The sequence below is a fragment of the Gymnodraco acuticeps genome, unplaced genomic scaffold (genome assembly GCF_902827175.1).
Source record: "Gymnodraco acuticeps unplaced genomic scaffold, fGymAcu1.1, whole genome shotgun sequence".
Classification (NCBI taxonomy): Eukaryota; Metazoa; Chordata; class Actinopteri; order Perciformes; family Bathydraconidae; genus Gymnodraco; species Gymnodraco acuticeps.
The window spans coordinates 229,128-251,816 of NW_022990206.1; the positions used below are offsets into that span (position 1 = coordinate 229,128).

Here is a 22,689-nt window from a genome sequence, read left to right on the forward strand (position 1 = left end):
CCAGTGGAGATGTCACATCTCTTCCCCTCTGAGTCTCTATTTGTTGTGTTATGGGGCCTAGTGTCTGAACACAGTGGTGCCCCTTTTCGACAATCCCCACCCCATACTGCGCATGCGCATGACGGTGGTGCCTTCACAACCCCAGCCGGCACTGCGCATGCGCGTGACGGTGGTGCCTTTAAAGCCCCAGCTGGCACTGCGCATGCGCGTGGCGGTGGTGCCTTCACAGACCCGCCTGTAATCCGCCTTTTGAGAGATGCCGTAGCTGCTCTCAGAAGGGGAACAGTTGACGGGCTGTTTATTGGTTTTATTGTTTTTCTTTTCATTTTTTTGAGCTGCGCCCTCGGCCTGAAGCCTGGATGCGTCAGCGGCAAATGTTTTATTACAGAAAAATCAACAAATGTGTGACATATGTGCGGACTTGAGGATGGTGTTGAGGCATCTCTCGAGGCGGCGGGAACACATTTAGAGCTGGGGACTTCCAGCTCTGTCACAGAGGGGAGAAGGAGGGGCTGTCACGCCGCTCGCTTCTTCTTCCTCGACTGCTGGCCGAAATTCTGGGTTGGCTGCGCCTGAGCTGCAGCCGGAACCGGAGATTTTCTAGGCCAGCTCGCCCTCGTCTCCAGCCTGGGCTGGGGACTCGGGGCGGGCTGCGACCTCTGCGTCTTCGGTGTTTTAAACCGAGCAGGGTTCGAGGCAGCTTGGGTGAAGGACTGCTGCTGCGAAGGACTGCTGCTGCGAAGGCAGCGGCTGGACCCTTCGAGGGAGGCAGAGGTGGAGTGCCTCGTCTTCCTTCTTTTTCGACTCACACCTCCTTTGCATGGAGGCGAGAGCGGAGCCGAAAATTCCCTCGGGAACGATGGTCATATCCAGCACATCCTCCTTTTCCCGGTCTGGGAGGTTGGTGAGGTTGAGCCATCTCGCTCTTTCCTGCACCACCATGATCCCCATTGCCTTGCCCGTGGCCTGGACGGCACAGCATTGGACACGGAGACAAATGTCCGTGACCGCTGCCATCTCGTCCAGAGTGGCTGCCCCCGGGTTACCCGACAGGTCCTCGCAGAGCTCCGCTTGGTAAGCGGTTAGCAGCGAGGACACATTCAGGGCCCTGGTGGACAACGCGGCGGCTTTGTAGGACCGTTCAGTCATTGTCGACTGAAATCGCTCCGACTTTGCTGGCAGCGTGGGGTTCCTGCTTGGTGACGGGCCCATCCTCGGTAGGAGGTGTGCCGCTACCAGCGGTTCCGTGGGCGGTATGCGGAGCAGGCCGAGCTTCTCCATTCCGTCACAGTCTAGGGAGGAGGCACCCTGGATTGGGACCTTGTTGCTGAAGGGCCGGTCTCTCCACGAGACCGACACCTCATCCAACATCTCCGGGAAGACCGGAAGGAGTTGCCTCTTCGTCCGCGCTGCTTGGGGAAAATGTTTCCCTTCGTAGCGGGACCTGGAGGTCTCCTTGGCCATTTCAGGCCACGGGATGTCGAGTCTGGCCGCGACGCGTTTACACACGGCCTGCAGGTCCATGCTCAGACAGGGCGAAGCTGGTGTGCTATCGCCCGGGAGAGCAGCCCTCGCTCCAGGCTTTGCAGCCCTCGCCGATGACATGAAGATGTCCTCTTCATGTTCATCCGACTCGGACAGGAGGAACACCGAGGCGTCCTCTTCGTCCTCATCGTAGTCCAGCTCGAGGACATCCTCCGCGGGTGAGACCATGGTGAGGTCTAACCGGGAGCCCCAGCTCGGTCAAGCGTGGGGTCCCGTTCCCGCGTGTCTTGCCGTCACCGGGTTCTGCAGCCATCGCAGATAATGAGCCCCAGACCGACACGGAGAGGGGTTCACTCTCTGCGGCGGACGCCCCCGCGTCTTGACTGCCGGCCGGCAGGTCAGTGGACATGGGGGGGGTCCTGCTCCGACAGGCTAGCTTGGCGTGCTAGCCGTCGGCGGAGGCTCTTCACGGTGAAGCGGACACAATGTCCGCACGAGCCGGGGTTGTCGATAGCGCCTCGGGCGTGTTCCAGCCCGAGGCAGGACGAGCAGACCTGGTGTGTGTCTGTGCCCGAGATCTTCAACCCGCAGCCGCAGAGTCGAGCCACCGAGTCCCTGACTCCTCTGGTGTGAGGGAGAGAGGCGTCCATCTTGTTCGCCTCGTGGCGTGGAGAGGACCCGCTCTCAACAGGTAAGTTGGGAGAAAAAAGGTGTTACCACCTTGTCCTTAATCCGGAGAAAAGGACGGTGTGGGTCTTTTATTCCCGGAGAATACTGACTGGTGTGACAGTATGCTCCTTTAATCCTTTCCTCCTCCGTGGGGAAGAGAAAAGAAAAAACGTCCTTGCTACCGTGGTGTCGATAGTGAGGGAGCGAGCTAGCAACAGGTGTGTTGCTAGCTTGAAAAAATCAGACCTACCGTACTTTCCGGGGAAAGAGAACGGCGAGGTCGATTTCAATACTAACTGGCGTTAGTATTACCGTCTTCCTGCAAAGCAGAAGGAGTAGCCGGTGAGCGCCCGTCGACCGAAATGGTTATATTTGGGTTCAGTCTGTGGACTGTTAAGCTTGTCCGGCTACTATAGAGATGTGCTCTGAAGCGAGAAGAGGTGTTTGAATGACGCATGCGTCGTGGCGCAAGCTACTTATAGGGGGTGAATTCCCTGACACTGACGTCAAGATCACCAGCCAATCAGGATTGGCGTAATGAGATTGATGCTTCTGTTTGCTCCGCGATGAGGCGCATCCCATAGTGAGACATCGAACGGAGTGTTATGAATGAGAACAGTCCATTTCTTGATTCAGCTTTAAGATAAAAACTGATTTTTGAGAGCATCAGACATTTTTACATGACACCTTTGAAGCAGAAACATCACAGTCTGCAACTCACAAAAGGACGGTAAAGCTATCTACAAGTGACCAATAAGCTGCAGTTGTAATGGTCCTAACCATGGCGTTTGTAATGCTGCCCGTTACCTGACCTTTGTTGACTCGGGGTGTGGAACAATCAACACTGTTGGGAATTGTGTGATTATCCCGAGCCTCCCTACCATGCAGCAAAAGCTGTGTCTGTCTGGCAGGCTGTGCAGGAATCTCCCCAGAGGAATTCCTGGCCTGAATTATTCAGCAGCTAGTGGGAAAAACGATCCTGCTTGGTTCTACCATCGATCCAACATTAAAGCAATGCCAGTACTATAGTTTGGACTCACATGATTGAGGCCATGTAGAGAGGCTTATTTATGAATAGCTGCTGCTCATGTCCTTGTAGAAAGATGTACTAGAAAACCTCATTTTATATGAGCTTTTCCCAATTATTATAAACTTTATGTCACTGATAATTATGAATTTTTGTTTTCAGCAAAATAATAAGGCAGCCAAGTAATAAAAGTACAAATGACCACACAGCGATAAGATGAGAGACAGTGATGAAGGGCTAGTGAAGCTTTAATAATGCAGTGCTGCATAATGCTTTCCCCAACGCTCCTCTCCCACTCCTATAAACAGATTACCGTCCTTCCACCACCTCCACACTTTCCTCTATTGCTACCTATTGTCTCGTTTCTCCCTTCCCCTCTGTCTGCTCCCTCTTTTTACATCTTCCACTACGACTCCACTCTCTAAGCTTACATCTCGTTTTATTTACCACGTTTTCCCTCCTAATTCCTCATTAACTTGTCCCTTCCTCCATCATCCACTGCTACCATCCAACCGTCTTCTTCCTTTAGTTTCTGGCAAAGCTTTTACGGGAGTGTACGTATAGTCTTCTTCTTACACCCTTCCTAATTTAAATGGCCTTGAGGAAAAGGCCTCTGCCTCTTTCTGCTTTTGCTTAGTGACAAATTGTCATTTCTGCATGAAAAGCTCATATTAACAAAACCTCAGGGTTGTAGTGGATACAAACAGATTTCATTTTTCTTTTTTAGTTTCACTGTCATGCTTTTTCTTTACAACATTTATTTGAAAGGGTTATATAACCTTGGGATCTGTTCAACATAAACACATCCAGAGGGAAATCTATCTTCTTCCATATCTCCGCTATGCTATGCCGGTAAAATAGCTTTTTTTTTCTTGTGCAACGGTTTTGCAACACCTGTCTCCATTACATTAAATGTTAAGTTCTGTAAGTGATAAATACCTAGTTCTGTGTCCTCTTCCTCTTCAGAAAACCTCCAGTCTTGAGTTGTGCTGCATTGAGTGCAAGCAATAGGTCAAGCTGAGTGCCGCATGAATACAGTATAGATTCATTCTACACCCACCAGTTGACTTTTCTGCATCAGGAAAACACACCCTCAATGGGAACCTTTCACCATCATTGTGAATGCACAATGTCAGGACCTCGACACAAACTGATGAACCCAAATGCAAAAAAAAAGTGAAAGTCTTGAATATAAAAACACTTATATTTATTTTACAGTTCAGGTAATCCCTCTTAACCTCTTAAGCACATTACCAACGTATTTCAATTTACAGTTTTTTTACTATGTTCAATCTGAATTTTCTTTAAAATAAAAAACATCTATATTGATTCTGACTTTTCTACATCCAACTCACAGGTTTATCATTACTTTGAGAACAAAGATTAATTTAACCCTTTTAGAAGGGAAGATTTGTCATTTTCGAGCCAGAGACCTGAAAAACAGGCTCAGGGTTGAACAGGTTTTAACAGAGTAGGTGGTGGAAATAACAAAAATCGCTCACAAGGAGGAAAAAAACTAACGTAACAAAAAGAGGACTTAATAAAAACTTAAGCCAACAAAATAAACAAAAGAACAAAACCTGACATGAGTGAAAAGCGATCCTTTCTGACCTGAGGCTTGGCACGACCATTCGGGGAAACAAACAAGACGAACTGACACAGGAGTCAGACAGGGGAGAGACAGGACTATTCAAACATGAGGTGAGTGGGAACCGGTGGAAAGAATCAGGGGCGGGGCAGACACTGATGATGGCGGGAAAAACACACAAGGGGAGGAAGAAACAGGGCCTGAAATGAAAGACAAGAGGTAAATACAAAATAAAACAGGAAATGACAGACAAAATACATAAACATAACTAACACATTTGACGAGACACAACACACAATCTGTCCTTGGAAATACATTTCCAGGGAATACTGTGTTGGAAACATTATCTAAGTGCAGTGCAAGGATATCTCGGATATAGGCTTCCGTAAGACACGCATTCAGACCTGGTTAAACTCTACACCAGCCGTAGCAGTTAAACTAACCATGCATAACAGAAGCAATTCAGTGCAAATGCATGCATCTGGACTGCGATCGATTCAACATCAAAGCACTGCCAGTAGGCCTACTATAGTTTGGACTCACGTGCTATGAGAGAACTATTTATGAATGGCTGCTCATTTCCTTGTATAAAGATGTACTAGTAAGCATCATTTTAAAAGAGCTTTTCCCAATTATTTGTATACAAGTGACAGGGTCGGCTCTAGAACAAATCGAATGGGGGGGAAATCATTTACAAAGGGGGGGCACACACTGCCGTCAACAACCAACACACAAACACCAACGCAACTTCAAAAAACATGCTGTAAAGTCTATTGTCTTTCACACACATTGTTGTGCTATTGTATAGCGCACCTATGACTTGTGCATACATGCACGGTTGTGGCACGACCACCAAAACAGAAACATATAAGGACATAGGCCACAATATAAAAAGGGTGCAAATGTATTTAGTATCCTATCCATGTGAACATGTTTTAGGTGGGGGTGGACCGAACCTCCTCTAGGAGGGTCCGGGGGCATGCTCCCCCGGGAAGATTATTTAAAAAATATTAAAGTTAAATGCATCAATCTGGTGCACTTTGAGAGCAACATTAGGAGATATATGGATAGCCTACATCTCTCAGCATCCATATGAAACAGAACTGTACACAGATTTACTTTTTCTTTATGGATATTTTACTAATCACTCCCCTTGTAAACTGTATTCTTGTGTTACTGTCCTATAGTATTTCATACCCGTTTTTTATTTATTCTCTTATTCTTTAATAACTATAATGATCATATAAAGGTATTCCTCGCAAATACGTGTTTACATAAATGGTGAGCAAACCGTTTGAGACCCACTGAGATAACCTACACTAAAGTGAACTATCTAAACACTGAGAGAGTCCTTACCACACTGAGCTGACGTTATAAGATCCGCTCAGTCTGACAGGAGAGAACTCTCCTCCACCTTGGTGTAGAAACAGCTCTTTATATCCGTTAGCATAGCTAGCTAACCAGATGCTAACATCAACATTCCACGTTACCGCTTGCGCACACACAAAATGCGCTCGTGCCACACACACACACACACACACACACACACACACACACACACACACACACACACACACACACACACACACACACACACACACACACACACACACACACACACACACACACACACACACACACACACACACACAGAGCCGAGCTTGAATGAAACACAGAGACCCAGAAGTAGGGTACTTGTACTGTACTGTATATCATATTATTTTCGATGGCTTTACTGTATAATCAGTGTAACAGATGAACAGATCGCCACTGGGCTTTCATCTAAACACACAGCCACGTAATGATAACAAAACAAAGGTCGGGGGTCATTGGTCAAGCGCAACACACCAATCAGAGAGCAGCAGTGAGCACAGCTCAGGCTGTGTTTTATATTTGTATTCTTTATTTCTGACGTATTTCACACAAAAAATATTTAGTGGAAACGTTTTCACTTATATGATTTAGAAAAAAAAACGGCAAAGTGGCAAGGCTTGCCCACCCTGCTTTGGGGGGGCACAGTAACTCATTTGGGGGGGCATGGCCCGCGAATGACCCCCCATGACGCCGACCCTGACAAGTGAGCAGTGTTAGTGAGGAGTCCTCAGTGAAGCTTTTTCTTATTAGCCCGTGGCAGCCTGTTTGCTGACTTGTGCTATATTCCAAGTCAAGAATCTCCTCAGCTCAATTGCCATGTTTTGAAACGCCTCTTCAAAAACCACTGATCCCTAGTTATTTATCGCTCTTTTTCTCAGCCCACAGCTAGGAGAGCTGAGGAGGAGCCTTCCCTCCCGCAGGTTAGAGGAAAGGGGCCGTCTAATTACTGTGGTTTGTGTCAGATCTCTGCAAATAAAGTCTAACATGAACTTGTTTCTTCTCCCGGTGCAAGAGGAACTCCCTTATACTCAGTCTATTTCTGATATAATCTCTGAGGACTTAATTTTTCTCCCTCACTCGTTCCAAGTCCCTCTCACACATTCTCTGACACACATTCCTCCTTTTCTTTTCTTGTTCTTTCATTTGATTTTCTTTTACACTGCTCTCTTGATTTAAAAATTCCCTTGTGCACAGAGACATACATACATACATACGCACACCCTGCCCCCGCTGCCTCCACATTTCTCAAATCTTTTCATAACCTCATTTACATAAGGGAAGTTGTGTTTCAGGAAGTTAGTTTGAAACCCCCTCTGTATTTCCATTCCCTTTGAAATTGATTATGTAACACCTAATGCAAGTTTATTGACAAGTATGTCATATAAAATGTATCAGTTTTTTTGATGCCCTATGTGAGAGTTTAATCTTATTCATATTTACAGTAAGGCTAAATCGTTTTCATCATCATGGTGACACGTCGGAGCGATCTTTTCGGATTGATCAAACATTTTCTGATCTATGTGTCTTTAAAGCTTTGTAGTAAGGATCAGGGGATTTCCCTACTATTAAAAGAGGACTGTATTTTTACAGTAATTACCAGTCTGCAACCCTGAAGGCATAAACTCTTTAAAACCAAGTCTGGTGTGGCTTCATATTGTTGTAGATGGGAACCTCATTAGATGAAGTTTTGGGTTGACTTCATAATTCAGGGCAGGACTATTGTTGTCTTGGGGCTGGTGTGTGGGAAGGCATATGCTGGGGGATTCACTCGACTCAGGGTAACAAAATAATCGCTTTGATGAGCTTTTGTTTCAGGAGACCTAGATTTGGATAGGTTGAGCCGGGTGCTGGCGTTTGAAGCTTCGGATAATGCAGCCTTTTGCCGTGCTTCTGTCCCACTTCCTGGTTGAATATCACACATCTCTGAGTTTATGCAAGGCTGTACTGTACATAGATGATTGTAGAGCAGCTATAAATAATTCAGTTGTGTTTCATCATTCACTCCCAACACCTTGGGTGCCATTATATTGGCTTGTTAATTTTTTGCTCAACTTTTGTATTTCATATAAAAGCTAACATTAAAATAATGGCCAAGTAGGAATTATACGCCAGGGATGTTGCCTGAACAAGAAAACATTGAGGCGGTTGAAAGCAAGGCAAGGCACGTTTATTTATATACAGTAGCACCTTTCAACACAACGCAACTCAAAGTGCTTTATAAACAGGAAAAATATTAAAAGCATTAAGAAAAGCAGAAACACATTATAAAATGGCATTTAAAAGAACTCATTAAAAAGCAAAAAGAATAAAGTAAACATAAAACATGCTAATATATCAAATACATTGCAGTGTCAGATATGAAAAGTTCACATAAAAGCAGCGGCAGAAAGAAAAGTCTTCAGCCTGGATTTAAAAGGAGTCAGAGTTGCAGCGGACCTGCAGGTTTCTGGGAGTTTGTTCCAGATATTTGGAGCATAATAACTGAACGCTGCTTCTCCATGTTTAGTTCTGACTCTGGGGACAGAAAGCTGACCAGTCCCTGAAGACCTGAGAGTTCTGGATGGTTCATAATGAAGCAGGAGAGCAGAAATGTATTTTGGCCCTAAACCATTAAATGATTTATAAACCAGCAGCAGTATTTTGAAATCAATTATTTGACAGACAGGAAGCCGGTGTAAAGACCTCAGATCTGGAGTGATGTGATCCACTTTCTTTGTGTTTAGTGAAGCTTCAGACATCATCTTTCTGAATTATCTGCTTTCTAATAGATGTTTTAGTAAGACACCATTACAGTAGTCAACGTTACTACAACAGCTGTATATTAATTATAATGTTAATTTACACTGCACTGATTGCATCGGTACATCAAGTCCTCTATTCAATTTGAACATGTGTGATACTAATAGAGAATACAAATGTATGTGTCTTTATATTTTCAGGCTTTCATTGCCATGCACTTGCAATTAAGTGGCATTAAAATTGGTTTAGTCTGAGGTCATTAAGGTGTACACATCAGAAAGTAGAAGCTTTTAATAATGTAATGCCAAACAATGCTTTTAATTATGCATCTGCAGCAGAACATTTCCCCTTCATAGTAAATAAGTAAATATTCCGTTGAACATTTCACTTATGTGAACGTTTTGTAATTACAATGAGATGTAATTATAAAGGGTTTTTTGATTAGCTCTCATTTTGATATGTGTTTGTAAGAACATCAAACACTCTGTGATGGTAGACATTATAATAATAACATTATTTTTCATGAGTGAAATGTAACATAATAACATATATAATAATAATAACATAATAACGCACCTTTTTACCAAGGCTTTCGCCACTGTATAGTTAGTTTAATAGGTTTATTTTTCCGCTACTTCCCCCCCCCCCCCCACCCCCTTAACCTGTCTGCCTTTTTTCCCCTACTCCCCCCCCCCCCCCTACCCGACTTGTAAAGCGACCTTGGGTTTCCTGAAAGGCGCTATAAAAATATTATTTATTATTATTATTATTATTATATGTCAATGATTCAATAAAATGCACCAAGTGAACACAGACAACGGTGGACAAAACTTAAACTACACAATATAAGACAATATTTAACAACAGGATGGGATCAGGGGTCTGAATTTAAGACACATCTATTACCTCCAGGCACTAAATACATATCATTTTTACATAGGCGGCTCATCTATCATGCTCCACAAGAATATCAAGTCAAGGTTATTGGGTTCAAAGTATTGATCAACCTTCCTTACCAATTATCTTCCTGAATAAATGACCCCTCCCAGAGGACTAAACCATTGTAGGTATTCAACACCTCAACAATTGATAACCAAAGGGCAACATTGCAGAGAGTCAGACCCTCTTAGCTTTCCAGAAATACTCTATATATCTGGCTTGTCCTGGCCATCTTCACGCACTGACTATACAATATATCTTCTTATTATGAGATCAAAAAGATATTGGCCCTGAAATAAAGTTACTATGGACCTGAAATGTTTTCGTAGGATAACAAGAGGGTCTGAACCACTAGAATACATTGACGTTGCCTTAGCTGCAGCGTGAGAGCGACGTTGTTTCCAAAACCTCTTTTATCACATCAATACTACACAGTTTGAATCAAGAGTGAAAACGTTTGATTCAATAATGAATATTTTATGACATTTTCTCATACATTCACACCAACAGCAGTTTTGGGGGTGTTGAACCCATGATCTCCAGCACATAATTGCCAACTCGAATCAAAACCGGATCACAAAATAAATGCCTTGACTGAGCGAATGGTGGAAAAATAAAGAGTAGTGGCGCAGGTAATAAAGCAATGTGAGGCTACGTTTAACAAAACAGATATTGGTGATAACAATAAATAAATAATACAAAGCCAGCCAATCAACAGGAGGTGGAAATGACAAAGCAGAGAGGAGGCAGTGGTGGATGACATATGGCCTGATTCATTGTGGACCATTGTGCAGGGAAAACATGAAATCAATTAGGAAAGAGAGGTTGAAAGGGAGGGAAGGAAAGCTATAAGAATTGTTTGGATGTTTGCATGCTTGGGTGGTGATGTTTATGTATGCACAAATACTGCACTCACACAGTTCCAGACAAATGCAAATGTTAAGTGCCCACGGTGATTAATGCTGTTCTACTAACCAGTGCAACGTGCAGTAAATCAGTGTCAAGACTTCCATAACAATACACTTGAAGCTTGAGTTTCTGATGTTAAGTACAACAAATATTTCGCTGATAATACGTCTCTTTCACTAAGAGAATAGTCCAAGTACAATAGTATTATAGTATAATAAAATGATTGAAACTATGTCACAATATTTGAAATATAAGAGATGATACATTTTCCCTCTAAATCCTGCATCAAAATATGAATACAATAATTAGTAACGCTAGAACTAATGGCTTTCTGTGACCATACTTGTACGTATGTATTGTGTCATAACTACAGTAGGTCTCTGTCAAATTATGTAAGGAAAACCTCAAATTATACCAAGCAGGACTCAAGTCTCTAATTATAGCATCTTATCAGGAGCCGCTCCAAGTAATATCTTCAATTAACTTAAAGTTTTTCAGTCGATATAACATGATTATTCTATAGACACAAGAAAATGTAACACTTGGTGTCAACATCCACTGACTTTGTCTTCTTCTAATTTGTGATGACAAGCAATAAGAAACCAATCCGATGCACTCAGAGCTCACAGTACTTAAAGTAAAAATAGAATAGATAAAAGGTCAGGTATAGACTCCCACACTGTCTTTATAATTAGGAGGAATGTATCATTGTGGTAAGACAAATAACAACCTATAGAAAGCCTTTACGGTTCTCTCGTTTAAAAGACAGGAACACAATGAATCTTCCACACTGTTTTAAGATGAAGTATCTAATTTGCTTCATCATACATCTGCTAAGAATATAATTTAATTGATTTGGAGGATTTAATAAAGAATTTGGATCAAATCTAATTAGTTCTTAGTGGGTAATTGTGACGCCCGCATCAGCACTCATTCACTGTCTCATCGTTTAAGTAATCATGATACGCCACGACAGTCTACAATACTTGTAATGATTATTGGTGTGTTTAATTGAGAATTCACACTTAAACTGTAACAATAGAGCAGAAATAAAAAGGGATTGATGCATCACGATGTTTGAGGGATGGGACATTGCATGCAAGCGTGATAAACAAAACCTATTTTTTCCGACTGGATTTGTAGCTGAGAATTGTTTTTGACAGGGATGAAAATACTTTTGAAATTAGCTATCTTTTTTCGTATCGCAAAATCAGTTTTTCATCTTAATTTAGATCAAATTGTAATACAAGGCTCTTTTGCCCAGCACTTTGAACTGTGTTCCTTTCAATTGAAATCACAGAATATCAGTCAGCACTCACTTTGTAACTTTAAATGTGAGATGAAACATGAGATATCAGGATTAAATGTTTTCTTCTTTCCCCAGTTATTGCAAAAATAAAACTCGCTCAAGAGCTTCAAAAGCGAGGGAGAAATAAATAAATGGAAGCAGAGGAAAGATCAAAATACGCTGAGGTTGATGAAAGAACACAGCTGAAGATTTATTACAGAAAGATTGCAAAGGAAAATGAAATGAGAAAGAAACAGCAACAAGAATCAAGAGATGCCAGCGGGCTTTGGCATCTGAAGTGAGGGCTCTCATGTCACTGTAGTGACTGAGCGAGCGAGAGGAACACAGAGAAGGTAATAGCGGAGGGTACACAGTAGCCTCTGGCACACATAATGAAAAGGTCATGGAAACTTCATGGAGGTATAACACAGACACTCGAAACACAGCAGAGGTTGATAGATTAAGTTAGGAAGACTTTGTAGAGAATAAAGCTCAAGAAGAGACCAAGAAAGAGAGGGGTGGTACATTTACAGTATAGGTATAAAGTCAGTGGGTGAACAATTTAATATTGGGTACCAGGTTGGGATTACATGCACTCCTGTAATACATGCAATTCATTTGCTCGTGCTTTGGTATGAACATACTTTATTTGCATTGTCAGTTAGAATAGATAAGACTTCAAATTGATGGATTTGCTAGCTAAATAAATATTTGTTTATTTTAAGTGTTACACGTGTCATTCATAAATACAACCGTGCCTTTTCATATGTATTTAATTCCACATATTGATGAAGGCTCCGACTGAAATGTACAACATCTTTTAACCTTTATTGTGTTCAGGCACTTTAAGTATGTCTATAAACCTTGAATCCAAAGAACACCTTCAAGTGACAAATCTGGTATTTACTTGGACTTACATAATTTAAAAGTCAAGACATCTAACAATCTCGATGTCAGGAGTACATACTTGAATACATGTGAAGAGTTTTCTAAGATAAAAGACTTCTCTACTGTAAACCTCTGTGCCCACAAGTCTTTGATGTCTCTGGCATGTAAGGAAAAGCGATATAATGAAGGCTTTCTTTGTTTCGACATAACATATCAGAAGATCTAAAGGCAATAAGAAAAAATATACAAGTTAAAGAAGACATAGCATGCTTATTTCAGGTTCAAACGTATATTTTGGGTTTCTAGAAGAACATGTTTACATGCTTTGATGTTCAAAAAATACATTATTTTCTTATTCTGTATGTATGAATGCACCTGTGTTGACCCTCTGTCTGAAACTCTCTACTGTCTCTTTGAGCCCCCCTCCGAAAAAGCCCAGTCTGATTGACTTGTGAGAAAAATATAGCATCTCTAGGTAGCCCACAGTCATTTCATTCAGAATACAGATTCATGTGCACAATTTCAAACACAACTTCAGTAAATCATATGTTAAATAGTTTGATATAAAAAGCACCAATCAAAATACTTTATAGATAATTTTCATCTAACCATGTGACCTTATCATATACTATAAAAAGACATGTGGATAACACGGTTATAAGCCAGTCTTTTTGTCTCGTCCATTCACCCTTTTTTCATATTGCGCATAAAAGCATTTAGAGAAAGTCATTTGGGAAAAAAGCACTTCACAGGTAAGGTGACGGAGAATGGATGCTGGAGTGTGACGGATGGGCGGAGAAGCACACAGTTTGAAAGAGACTCTCGAAAATGACCTTTTTGCTCTTTCTCCTCGCATTGCACAAGCCTATAATTTTCTGTCTCCAACCTTTGCTGTCAATCAATGCAGCCGGCAATAATCCAGCTTCGGGTTCAGAGGATTCATTTAAAATGTGGTCTGTGATGCAGTACTTTCCAAAATGATGACTTCAAAGACATTAACTTTAAAATATACCATTTATTAATTTAACAATTAGTCTGGGAATGTAGGGCACTCATTACATTTAGGCTATTGGCATAACTTTGCCTCAAAACCAAACCACAGTGTAAAAAAGTCTAATTCTTAGTTCAAACCTTATTATTTTGACATTAACATGATGAGTTAGGGTCACACACTGAATGCTTTCACAGAATAATGATGTGGTGTAAGTTTGGAGAGCTGAGAAAGAAATACGTTTTCAATTTAGAAGCAGAAATGTTAGTAATCAGGCAGCTATTGTACGTGTTACCAAACCCAACAATTGTCTGTGCTGTGCTAGACAGATGATTTTGCAGTCAGTGAATCTATAAATAAGTAAGTATGTTTTTGCCCATTACAAACCCAATTGTACATGCAACACAGGCACTTTATGACTGTGGTTTAAAGTTTGAGTGCTCTCTAATATCGTAGACATACATAACTTGATCTATGTTCTTATCTCTGTCAAACTATATTAAAGTGGCAAAAGAGACTTATAGATTAAACCAAATGGATATATTGATTTAAACTTGCTTTGAAAGTTTTCCATAACTTAACAGTACATATCATAGTACTGTAGTTAAGTTTGGCTTTTGACTTTACAGCATAATATGGTTTGTGAACCTAAACGCAGGGTAGTTCTGACTGTCCCGTTACACACACACTTTGCTGGATTAACAATCCTAACCATACCTTAAACAGAGAGTTAAGATATTTTAAAGAAGCCCTATCATTTTTGGGGTTTCTCTTTCCTGTAGTGTGGTATGTTTTTGTGCATGTAAATGGTCTGCAAAGGCGGAAATCCCTGAGTTCCCTCCAGAGGAAGTTTTTCTCCCACACACAGCACATCGAAGCGGTTGACCAATCACAACAGAGCCAGCCAGCTAACCAATCAGAGCAGACTGGACTCTTGTTTCAGACAGAGGGTGTAAAGAGGTGCTGCAGCACAGGCTGTATTTCTATAGATGAACAAACAGATTTTTACTTTTAATCTAAAGGATTTGTGATATCCTACCCAACAACACACCACCAAACTTCAAACTCAGCATGAGTCTAATAAGCCAGAATGATTGAACACACCTATCTGTGCACTATCTTTAAAATAGAGGTACTATTACGAGTGTGAACGTTCCTTAAAGTACTATACTACCTTGTTGTTCTAGGGTGACTTATTATTACCTACTTGAGAAGCCAAAATAAACTCGTAACGTGAACAAATGATCCGAGGCTGAAGAAAGAACCGCACTTTCAAAGATTTATGTGGTGGGCCATCATTTGTCTCCCTCTTGGGTTTCATTTTAAATTGGGTTACACTGCCACATACTGCTGTGTTTTTATCTATTACCTTGAGCTATTTGCAAGGTTTTATAGGTAGCCTTTTGGAGGCTTAAAATATCTGAAAGGGAAACGGCCGATGATACTAAGTGCACTATGTTACGACAAAATGCACATGGGTAAAGTGAAATTCCACAATAGAGTGGTCCTGAGTTGATCACCTCAGACCTCCTTTACAGCAACACGTCAGCACAAACAAGATTTACTTTGTCAACGAGTAACTACTGTTTCTGTCCTCCATTTTTCAGAAATCTGCTGGATAAAGACACATTCTCCAAGTCGGATCCATGTAAGTACAATATACACTCCGTTTGAATGTCTGTGCTCTTCTGTCCAGGTACTTTCATCTGTAAAAGTACAGCCTTCTGTCCTTCTCCAATTTTGTTTCCCCCTTTTCTCACTCTGTTATTTTTTGGATATATTGCCCTGTGGTTTGGGAAATCTTTGTTATGTTGTTTGTTCACTGAAGTGGAGCTAAAACCCTCACATAGATTTCCAATTTGGAATCTGACTACATTTCTCTGATTGTCCCTCTCCCCTTTTCTTTCTCTTTAACCCTCCTTTTATTCACAATATTGCATTTCTTTCTGCCTCTATCTGGTTCCTTTTTACAGTATGCGTGCTCTATACGCAAGGTGTTGAAACCAAACAGTGGAGAGAGGTGAGTGTACACAACCAAACGCACATGCATGTGCAAACACACACTAATAGAATGAAATTGCTTATGTCCAATTAAGTTCCCGCTGTGCTCACTGTGTGTTTATTGTGATTGTGTGTCGTGTGAAGACATTTCAATTCTTTAGTTTTTTCCTTTGACTGAGAGCATGCAGCAGTCGGGTTTAACAATTCATTAATACGTAGAGTCACATTTTTGTCTTGAGTCTATTAATTCTCATCCTACCAAATAAAGTCCCTGCAGATCCCAGAGACGTAATTCTTGGTCCTATCTCACAGGTTTTCTATATTTAATATTTATAATTTTTCATGATTTTGTCAATCCATTTGTTCATTATGATTAGGGGGTTGAAAACTGTAAAGTTTATTTTGCTTTGCGTAATGTTTTCCATTAACCACAGTGGCCAGCTGTTTGAGGAAATAACATAGCCTTTTAAAATATGTATCTATATAATTTAAGGATTTATGTTGGGAAGTCTGAAAGCATTGTGAGACGGTATGATTCTTTTAGTCTTTTTCCACTTGTACGATGAGAAAGTTAAGGTGTGACATTTCTGATAAATGAGAGTGGCGACACTACATAGATAGACTACGTAGATTTAGTGTCACAAAGTGTGAAATGCTGCCACTGAGCAGTGATTGTTCTGGTCAGAAAGTACTTGCTGGTTTTTGTTAACTGGGATAACAATTTCACACGTAGAGAATGAAAAAGATCATGATAAATATCCATAGAGGGATTTTTTGCTTTGTTTGTGTTATTTGGTTTTGCTTGCGCCTATGACCCTTCATGCATCAATACACCATTTTTTTCAAACTGCTGTTTTTTTTCTGTGTATCCCTGCAAATGTCTCTTTGAGTGTGTTAAAGTCAAAATATAATTCTGTGCATGCTTATGCATTCCCGTAACAGAGAGGTTGTATTGGATGTTGGCCCCCATATTTGACATCTTTATTCACCCCATGCAAATTGTCAATGCATCTTCTGTAATTGTTAGAGATATTATTTATACAGCCCTGGCCTGCTGTGGATGTGTAATGGATCATCATGCACTGGGATTCATATGTATATATATTTTTTATTTATCCTTTATTTATCCAGGAATGTCCCATTGAGATACAAGATCTCTTCTTCCAGGGAGTCCTGACCAACACGGCACACAACAAGTTTCAACATAAAACAAGGGCATTAAACAAAAAACATACAATTCAAATATAAATACAGAAGGCCATTTGTGCAGTGGCAAGAAGCATAATCACATCAGCAGTAGCATCAGGTAAAACAGTTACATGTTTCATGAAGGGCTAATCGTAGCATACCTTTAAAACATTTACAGTAGGAAGTGCCTCTAGACAAAGTTTTACTTGCAGCGTATTCCATAAAAAGGGAGCATAGTGGGAGAATGCAGCTTTACCAAGCTCTGACTGCATCAAAGGAACATTTAAAAGCATCCCATTTGCTGCTCGTCTGGTATTAAAAAAGCAAGTATAAAAGGACAGAAGTCTGGAGATATATAAGGGCAGCTTACCTAGCAATGACTTAAGGATAAAAATCAACATGTGTGATTGTCTTCTTTGGTACAGAGAGGACCATCCTAGGGACTGATACAAAGTGCAGTGGTGGGTGCGAGAGCCTGCACCCGTTACAAAACGTATAGCAGTATGGTACGCAGAATCCAGCTTTTTAAGCAGGGAGGAAGGAGCATGCATATAGATCACATCGCCATAGTCTAATACAGACAGAAAGGAACTCTGCACAATTCTCTTCCTGGCTTCAGACGGGAAACATTTCTTTAAACGGAAGAAAAAGCCCAGTTTACGTCTAAGTTTCTCAGTAGGTTCCCAATATGAACATCAAAGGCCATCTTTTCATCAATCCATATGCCCAGATATTTGTAGGATGCTACTTTGTCAAGGCATGTCCCTTCCAGTGTCAGAATCGGAGGGACAGCTGTATTAGCTCGAGAGCGAGAGAAGGTCATGTACTTGGTCTTTTTTGCATTAAGGACCAGTCTTAGCCTTAGCAAGGAGTGTTGCAGTGTATTAAAAGCATCCTGTAGAAGCTCTATGGCCTGAGTTAAAGAGGAAGCCACTGTGTAAACAACTGTATCATCGGCGTATAAATGAAACCGTGCTGGGTTTATCCCATTTCCTAGTTCATTTATAAAGATGGAGAATAAGACAGGGGCCAAAATAGAACCTTGTGGAACACCTTTGTTTACAGTAAGAGCAGCTGAGGTATAATCTTCTACTGAGACACACTGAGTTCTTTCAGATAGATAGTTTTTAAACCAGCTCAAAGCCATTTTGCCAAGACCTATGCAGCCAAGCCTCTGCAGTAGCAATGTATGATCCACAGAATCAAAAGAATCAGTTTATACAATATATTATTTATACAGTCAGAGGACCCTCATCTCCTGCTTGTGTGTTTACCAGTCGAAGCAGATGGCTGTGTGGGTTTTGCTGAAACATAGCTGAGGGACTGAGAAGGATGATTTTGTGAATGTGTGAAAATGCATTAGCATATGTGTATATTCCTAAAGCATGGGCGTATACACATATGTAAAGGTCTTTACATCATTAAACTCTCGTTCGCACTTCTTACGAAATAGACTTAGTTTTTTGGCAGACAACTACCAAGTATAAGACAATATGTTAATCCAATCAACAATCCTGAATATACTGTATATGTCTCTAATGTACGGTGGCCCTGAAGTGCAAGACACCACAGCATTTCAGAAAACACTACAGAATTTCAGAAAACACCACAGCATTTCAAAAAACGCCACAGCATTTCAGAAAACACAACAGCATTTCAGAAAACGCCACAGCATTTCACATTGGACGGAAAGGGTATTCCTTTAGGGAGAACACTTCTTGTTTGTGATTGGACAGAGTCAGCCAGAGAAGCACTGCTGTGATTGGTTGTTTTTGCTGCCAGTCAAGAAATAACGCTTCGTGATTGGTCAACACCCGACAGCGAAATATGTCCCAACCTTATACAGTCTATGGTCCCAACACATCAGCCGTTAGCACACACACTCAGAGCTCACAGCTCCTCATATCTGTTCAGAAACTGGACACAAGTTAAACATGTACAAACCACAGACTGTCTATGTCATGGCGAATACAGTCGCTGCTTTATTTATGTCTGTATGACGTTGTTGTGAGTTTAGCCTGATGGCTCCGATTCATTCAGAAAACACGCATTTTATATCTTATCTGCAGACTTGTCAAAGCGTTAATTCATGGTTTTTACTAACCGTTATCAGTATGTAGTTACTTTGGCATCACTTTGAAACGTGTATTACAATTAAATCACGGTCAAATATGTTCATTTTGTTGTAGTTGGTATCTCCCATAGAATTTACATGGAGATACGCCCCGCCCCCTCTCCAGCGCGTCTTGTTTGAATGACAGGAGCAAACACAGCTGACAGCCGCGGTGAAACTCGAGCGATTAGAGCGATGCGAATATTGGGTGGTCTACCATAGTATTCACATGGAGATAAGCCCCTTAAAAAGCATGAATTAATAAAGCATTAATTATGTGTTTACTCCTGTCATTCAAACAAGACGCTGGAGAGGGGGCGGGCCGTATCTCTATGTAAATCCTATCGGAATCGGATCGATCAGGCTAAACTAACCTGTAGCTGCTCCGTCCACACTCACAACAACGTCATACAGACATAAATAAAGCAGCGACTGTATTTGAAATGACATAGACAGTCTGTGTTTTGTATATGTTTAACTTTTGTACAGTTTCTGAACAGATATGAGGAGCTGTGAGCTCTGAGTGTGTGCTAACAGCTAACGGCTGATGTGTTGGGCCAATCACGCAGCGTCATTTCTTGACTGGCAGCAAAAACAACCAATCACAGCAGTGCTTCTATGGCTCTGTCCAATCACAAACAAGAAGTGTTCTCCCTAAGAAATACCCTTTCCGTCCAATGTGAAATGCTGTGGTGTTTTCTGAAATGCTGTGGTGTTTTCTGAAATGCTTTTGTGTTTGTGAAATGCTGTGGCGTTTTGTGAAATGCTGCGGCGTTTTGTGAAATGCTGTGGCGTTTTGTGAAATGCTGCGGCGTTTTGTGAAATGCTGCGGCGTTTTGTGAAATGCTGTTGTGTTTTGTGAAATGCTGTTGTGTTTTGTGAAATGCTGTTGTGTTTTGTGAAATGCTGTTGTGTTTTGTGAAATGCTGTGGCGTTTTGTGAAATGCTGTGGTTTTTTGTGAAATGCTTTAGTGTTTTCTGAAATGCTGTAGCGTTTTGTGAAATGCTGTTGTGTTTTCTGAAATGCTGTGGTGTCTTGCACTTCAGGGCCACCGTACTAAAGCTTTGGCATTCAGAAGAATGAATGAAACCAAAAGCGAAATAGGGCGGAAAACCTTTGGGTCTGAATAGTAAAGCCAATGCAGAAATGACTTAAATGATGGGTTCTCTCTAATGGCCAGAAGGAGGTGACTGGTTACAAAAAGAATACAAAATGTGTCTATGAGAAAATGACCCTACTTGTCACTTGATTATTTTATTATTATCATCATTAATTATTTAGCTGACACTTTTATCACAATCGACTTACATATACTCAATCTCGTAGACATTCCTATGGGAGCAAGTTGGAGATGTTATCAGGTGGGAAAGGAAAACTCTAAAAGAAATTGTGAAAAATCACGTTTTTAATGATCGTCTGAAGAGACAGAGCAGGAGGAGGTTGATGGTGGGAACAGTATAGCTTCATTAAGATGTGACACAGCTGACCTTTTAATCTTTCCGCACTGTCTAATGTGTCTCTGACGTCACATGCTCTGCTGTTGGTGTTCTCTGTCTCTACAAGGCAATACATTGATTTAACTGGAGTCCAGATTGTTGATGGCATTTGCATATTTTGTATACGAGGTAATTGTGTATCATGATATTACAAACGTTAGACAATTCTATTGGAAGATAATACAATTATCATATTGAATTATCGTCCAGCTCTGGTCCACTCTAATCCACACTATCGTCATGGATCTCTCTGTCAGAACAAAGGACTAAGCTCATTATATCAGCACACATATTACAGTCTGCTTAACATGCTTCAAGGGAAGGACAATCCTTGTTGGCCAAAGAGCTACAGGACATTCATTCAGAACAAGTCCCCAGGGGTGTTTCATGTGTGTCCTAGGGGAAAAGATAATACAATCTTTGTCAAGTTTGGCACAAAAACCCACAAAATAATGAAGAACTAGACATTTCCTGTTGATGCCTTTATTTTTACACCATTCACCAACAGTGTGTGTGTAGGTGAGTTTTGTCTGTGTTTTGGGACATTCACATTGCAATATAAGACGCTGTTGGTGTCCCCAGTAGTTGTTGCTAGCCTGAAGAGTTTAATTTGCCATGTGTTAGCTGCTCTGCATGTGTGTGTGTGTGGTGTGTGTGTGTGGTGTGTGTGTGTGTGTGGTGTGTGTGTGTGTGTGTGTGTGTGTGGTGTGTGTTGTGTGTGGTGTGTGTGTGTGTGTGTGTGTGTGTGTGTGTGTGTGTGTGTGTGTGTGTGTGTGTGTGTGTGTGTGTGTGTGTTGAGGGTGCGGGTCAGGGACTTCATACCAGATTCTCATTAGACAGCTCCAGCAGCCCAGCAGTATCTAATGAACTCCGCAGCACGGTATTGTCTCTTCCACTCAGCAGGGAAAATCACATTATGGAGCTCATCTTCGCTTTCACCCACCTCTTTACTAACATGCGCTCACAGCCTCATCAACACCTCCGGGTCTCTTAGAAAGAATGGGTGGCTCACAGATTGAACATCAGTGTCCTTTTCTCTACTGTTCTCCCTCGCTCTGTTAAATATAGATGTTCAGTCAGTGAGTTCACACAGAGATAAATAGAACCTTAAAAGTTCAGAGAGGAGTTCAACACTGCAACAATACAGAAGTGTGTTGTTTTAGAGCACTTTGGTGACTTAATTGCCCACACTCTATTGTATTTGTTGCTTTTGCTGTATTGATTGACTTGACTTGGTTACCACACACATCTGCCTATAATGTGCAGTACCTGCTGTCCACATTATGGAACAACAACATCGACTCTTACTTGCAAATTACTTCCTTGACATTGATTTAAATGGAAGTTTGGCAGCTTTCCAATAAAACAGGCCATGTTTGGCAGGAACACAGTTGTTGTTTTAGTGCAGTCGTATGATATCCATCTTTATTGTACACTGCAAGCTAGAGACACAGAATGGCTAATTAGTCCAATCCAATTAGTGCCTGAATTGAATAACCACTTAATCAGTTTTAACAAAATGAATGAAGGCATAACATGAAGATTAATTTGGTAAAGATAATTATGATAAACAACAAATTCAAATCTCACCAAGTCTTGATGACTGGAATCAAGAGTTGTTTGTTACTTTTCTTGAAATAAAAATAAAACAAAATGTCATGTGCACTCAACACATGCTGTGCAGTAGGGAAATTCTATTTGATGAGTAATCAAAGATGGAATATCAGCTGTCCCCCCTGAATGAAATTGTGATATGTCATATCTCACAGTCCAATTCACCAAAGGTATTGCTAACTCTGCAAAAGCCCCTATATTGCCTTGCACCACAAACACAATGGCGAAGTAAAAAGACAACATTTCCGGACTGCTTAACATTCTTCATAAATTCATTTTAGGAATTTAAGCTTAACAAAAAAATTCCCATTTAGAATTGAACACCCCCTTTAGACTGTGTCCTTCAGTTAATACAAACGCTCTGAGGAAACTAATCATT

General features: G+C 41.2%; 1 protein-coding gene across 2 annotated transcripts in view; it reads left to right on the forward strand.

The window, feature by feature from the left end:
- Positions 1-22,689, forward strand: part of cpne5b (copine Vb) — a 143,085-nt gene that overhangs the window by 21,243 nt on the left and 99,153 nt on the right. For both annotated transcript variants that reach the window (XM_034218372.1, XM_034218373.1), the window contains exons 2-3: positions 15,505-15,545; positions 15,871-15,917. In XM_034218372.1, the coding sequence (XP_034074263.1) occupies positions 15,505-15,545; positions 15,871-15,917 (88 nt within the window). The remainder of the gene's footprint in view (positions 1-15,504; positions 15,546-15,870; positions 15,918-22,689) is intronic.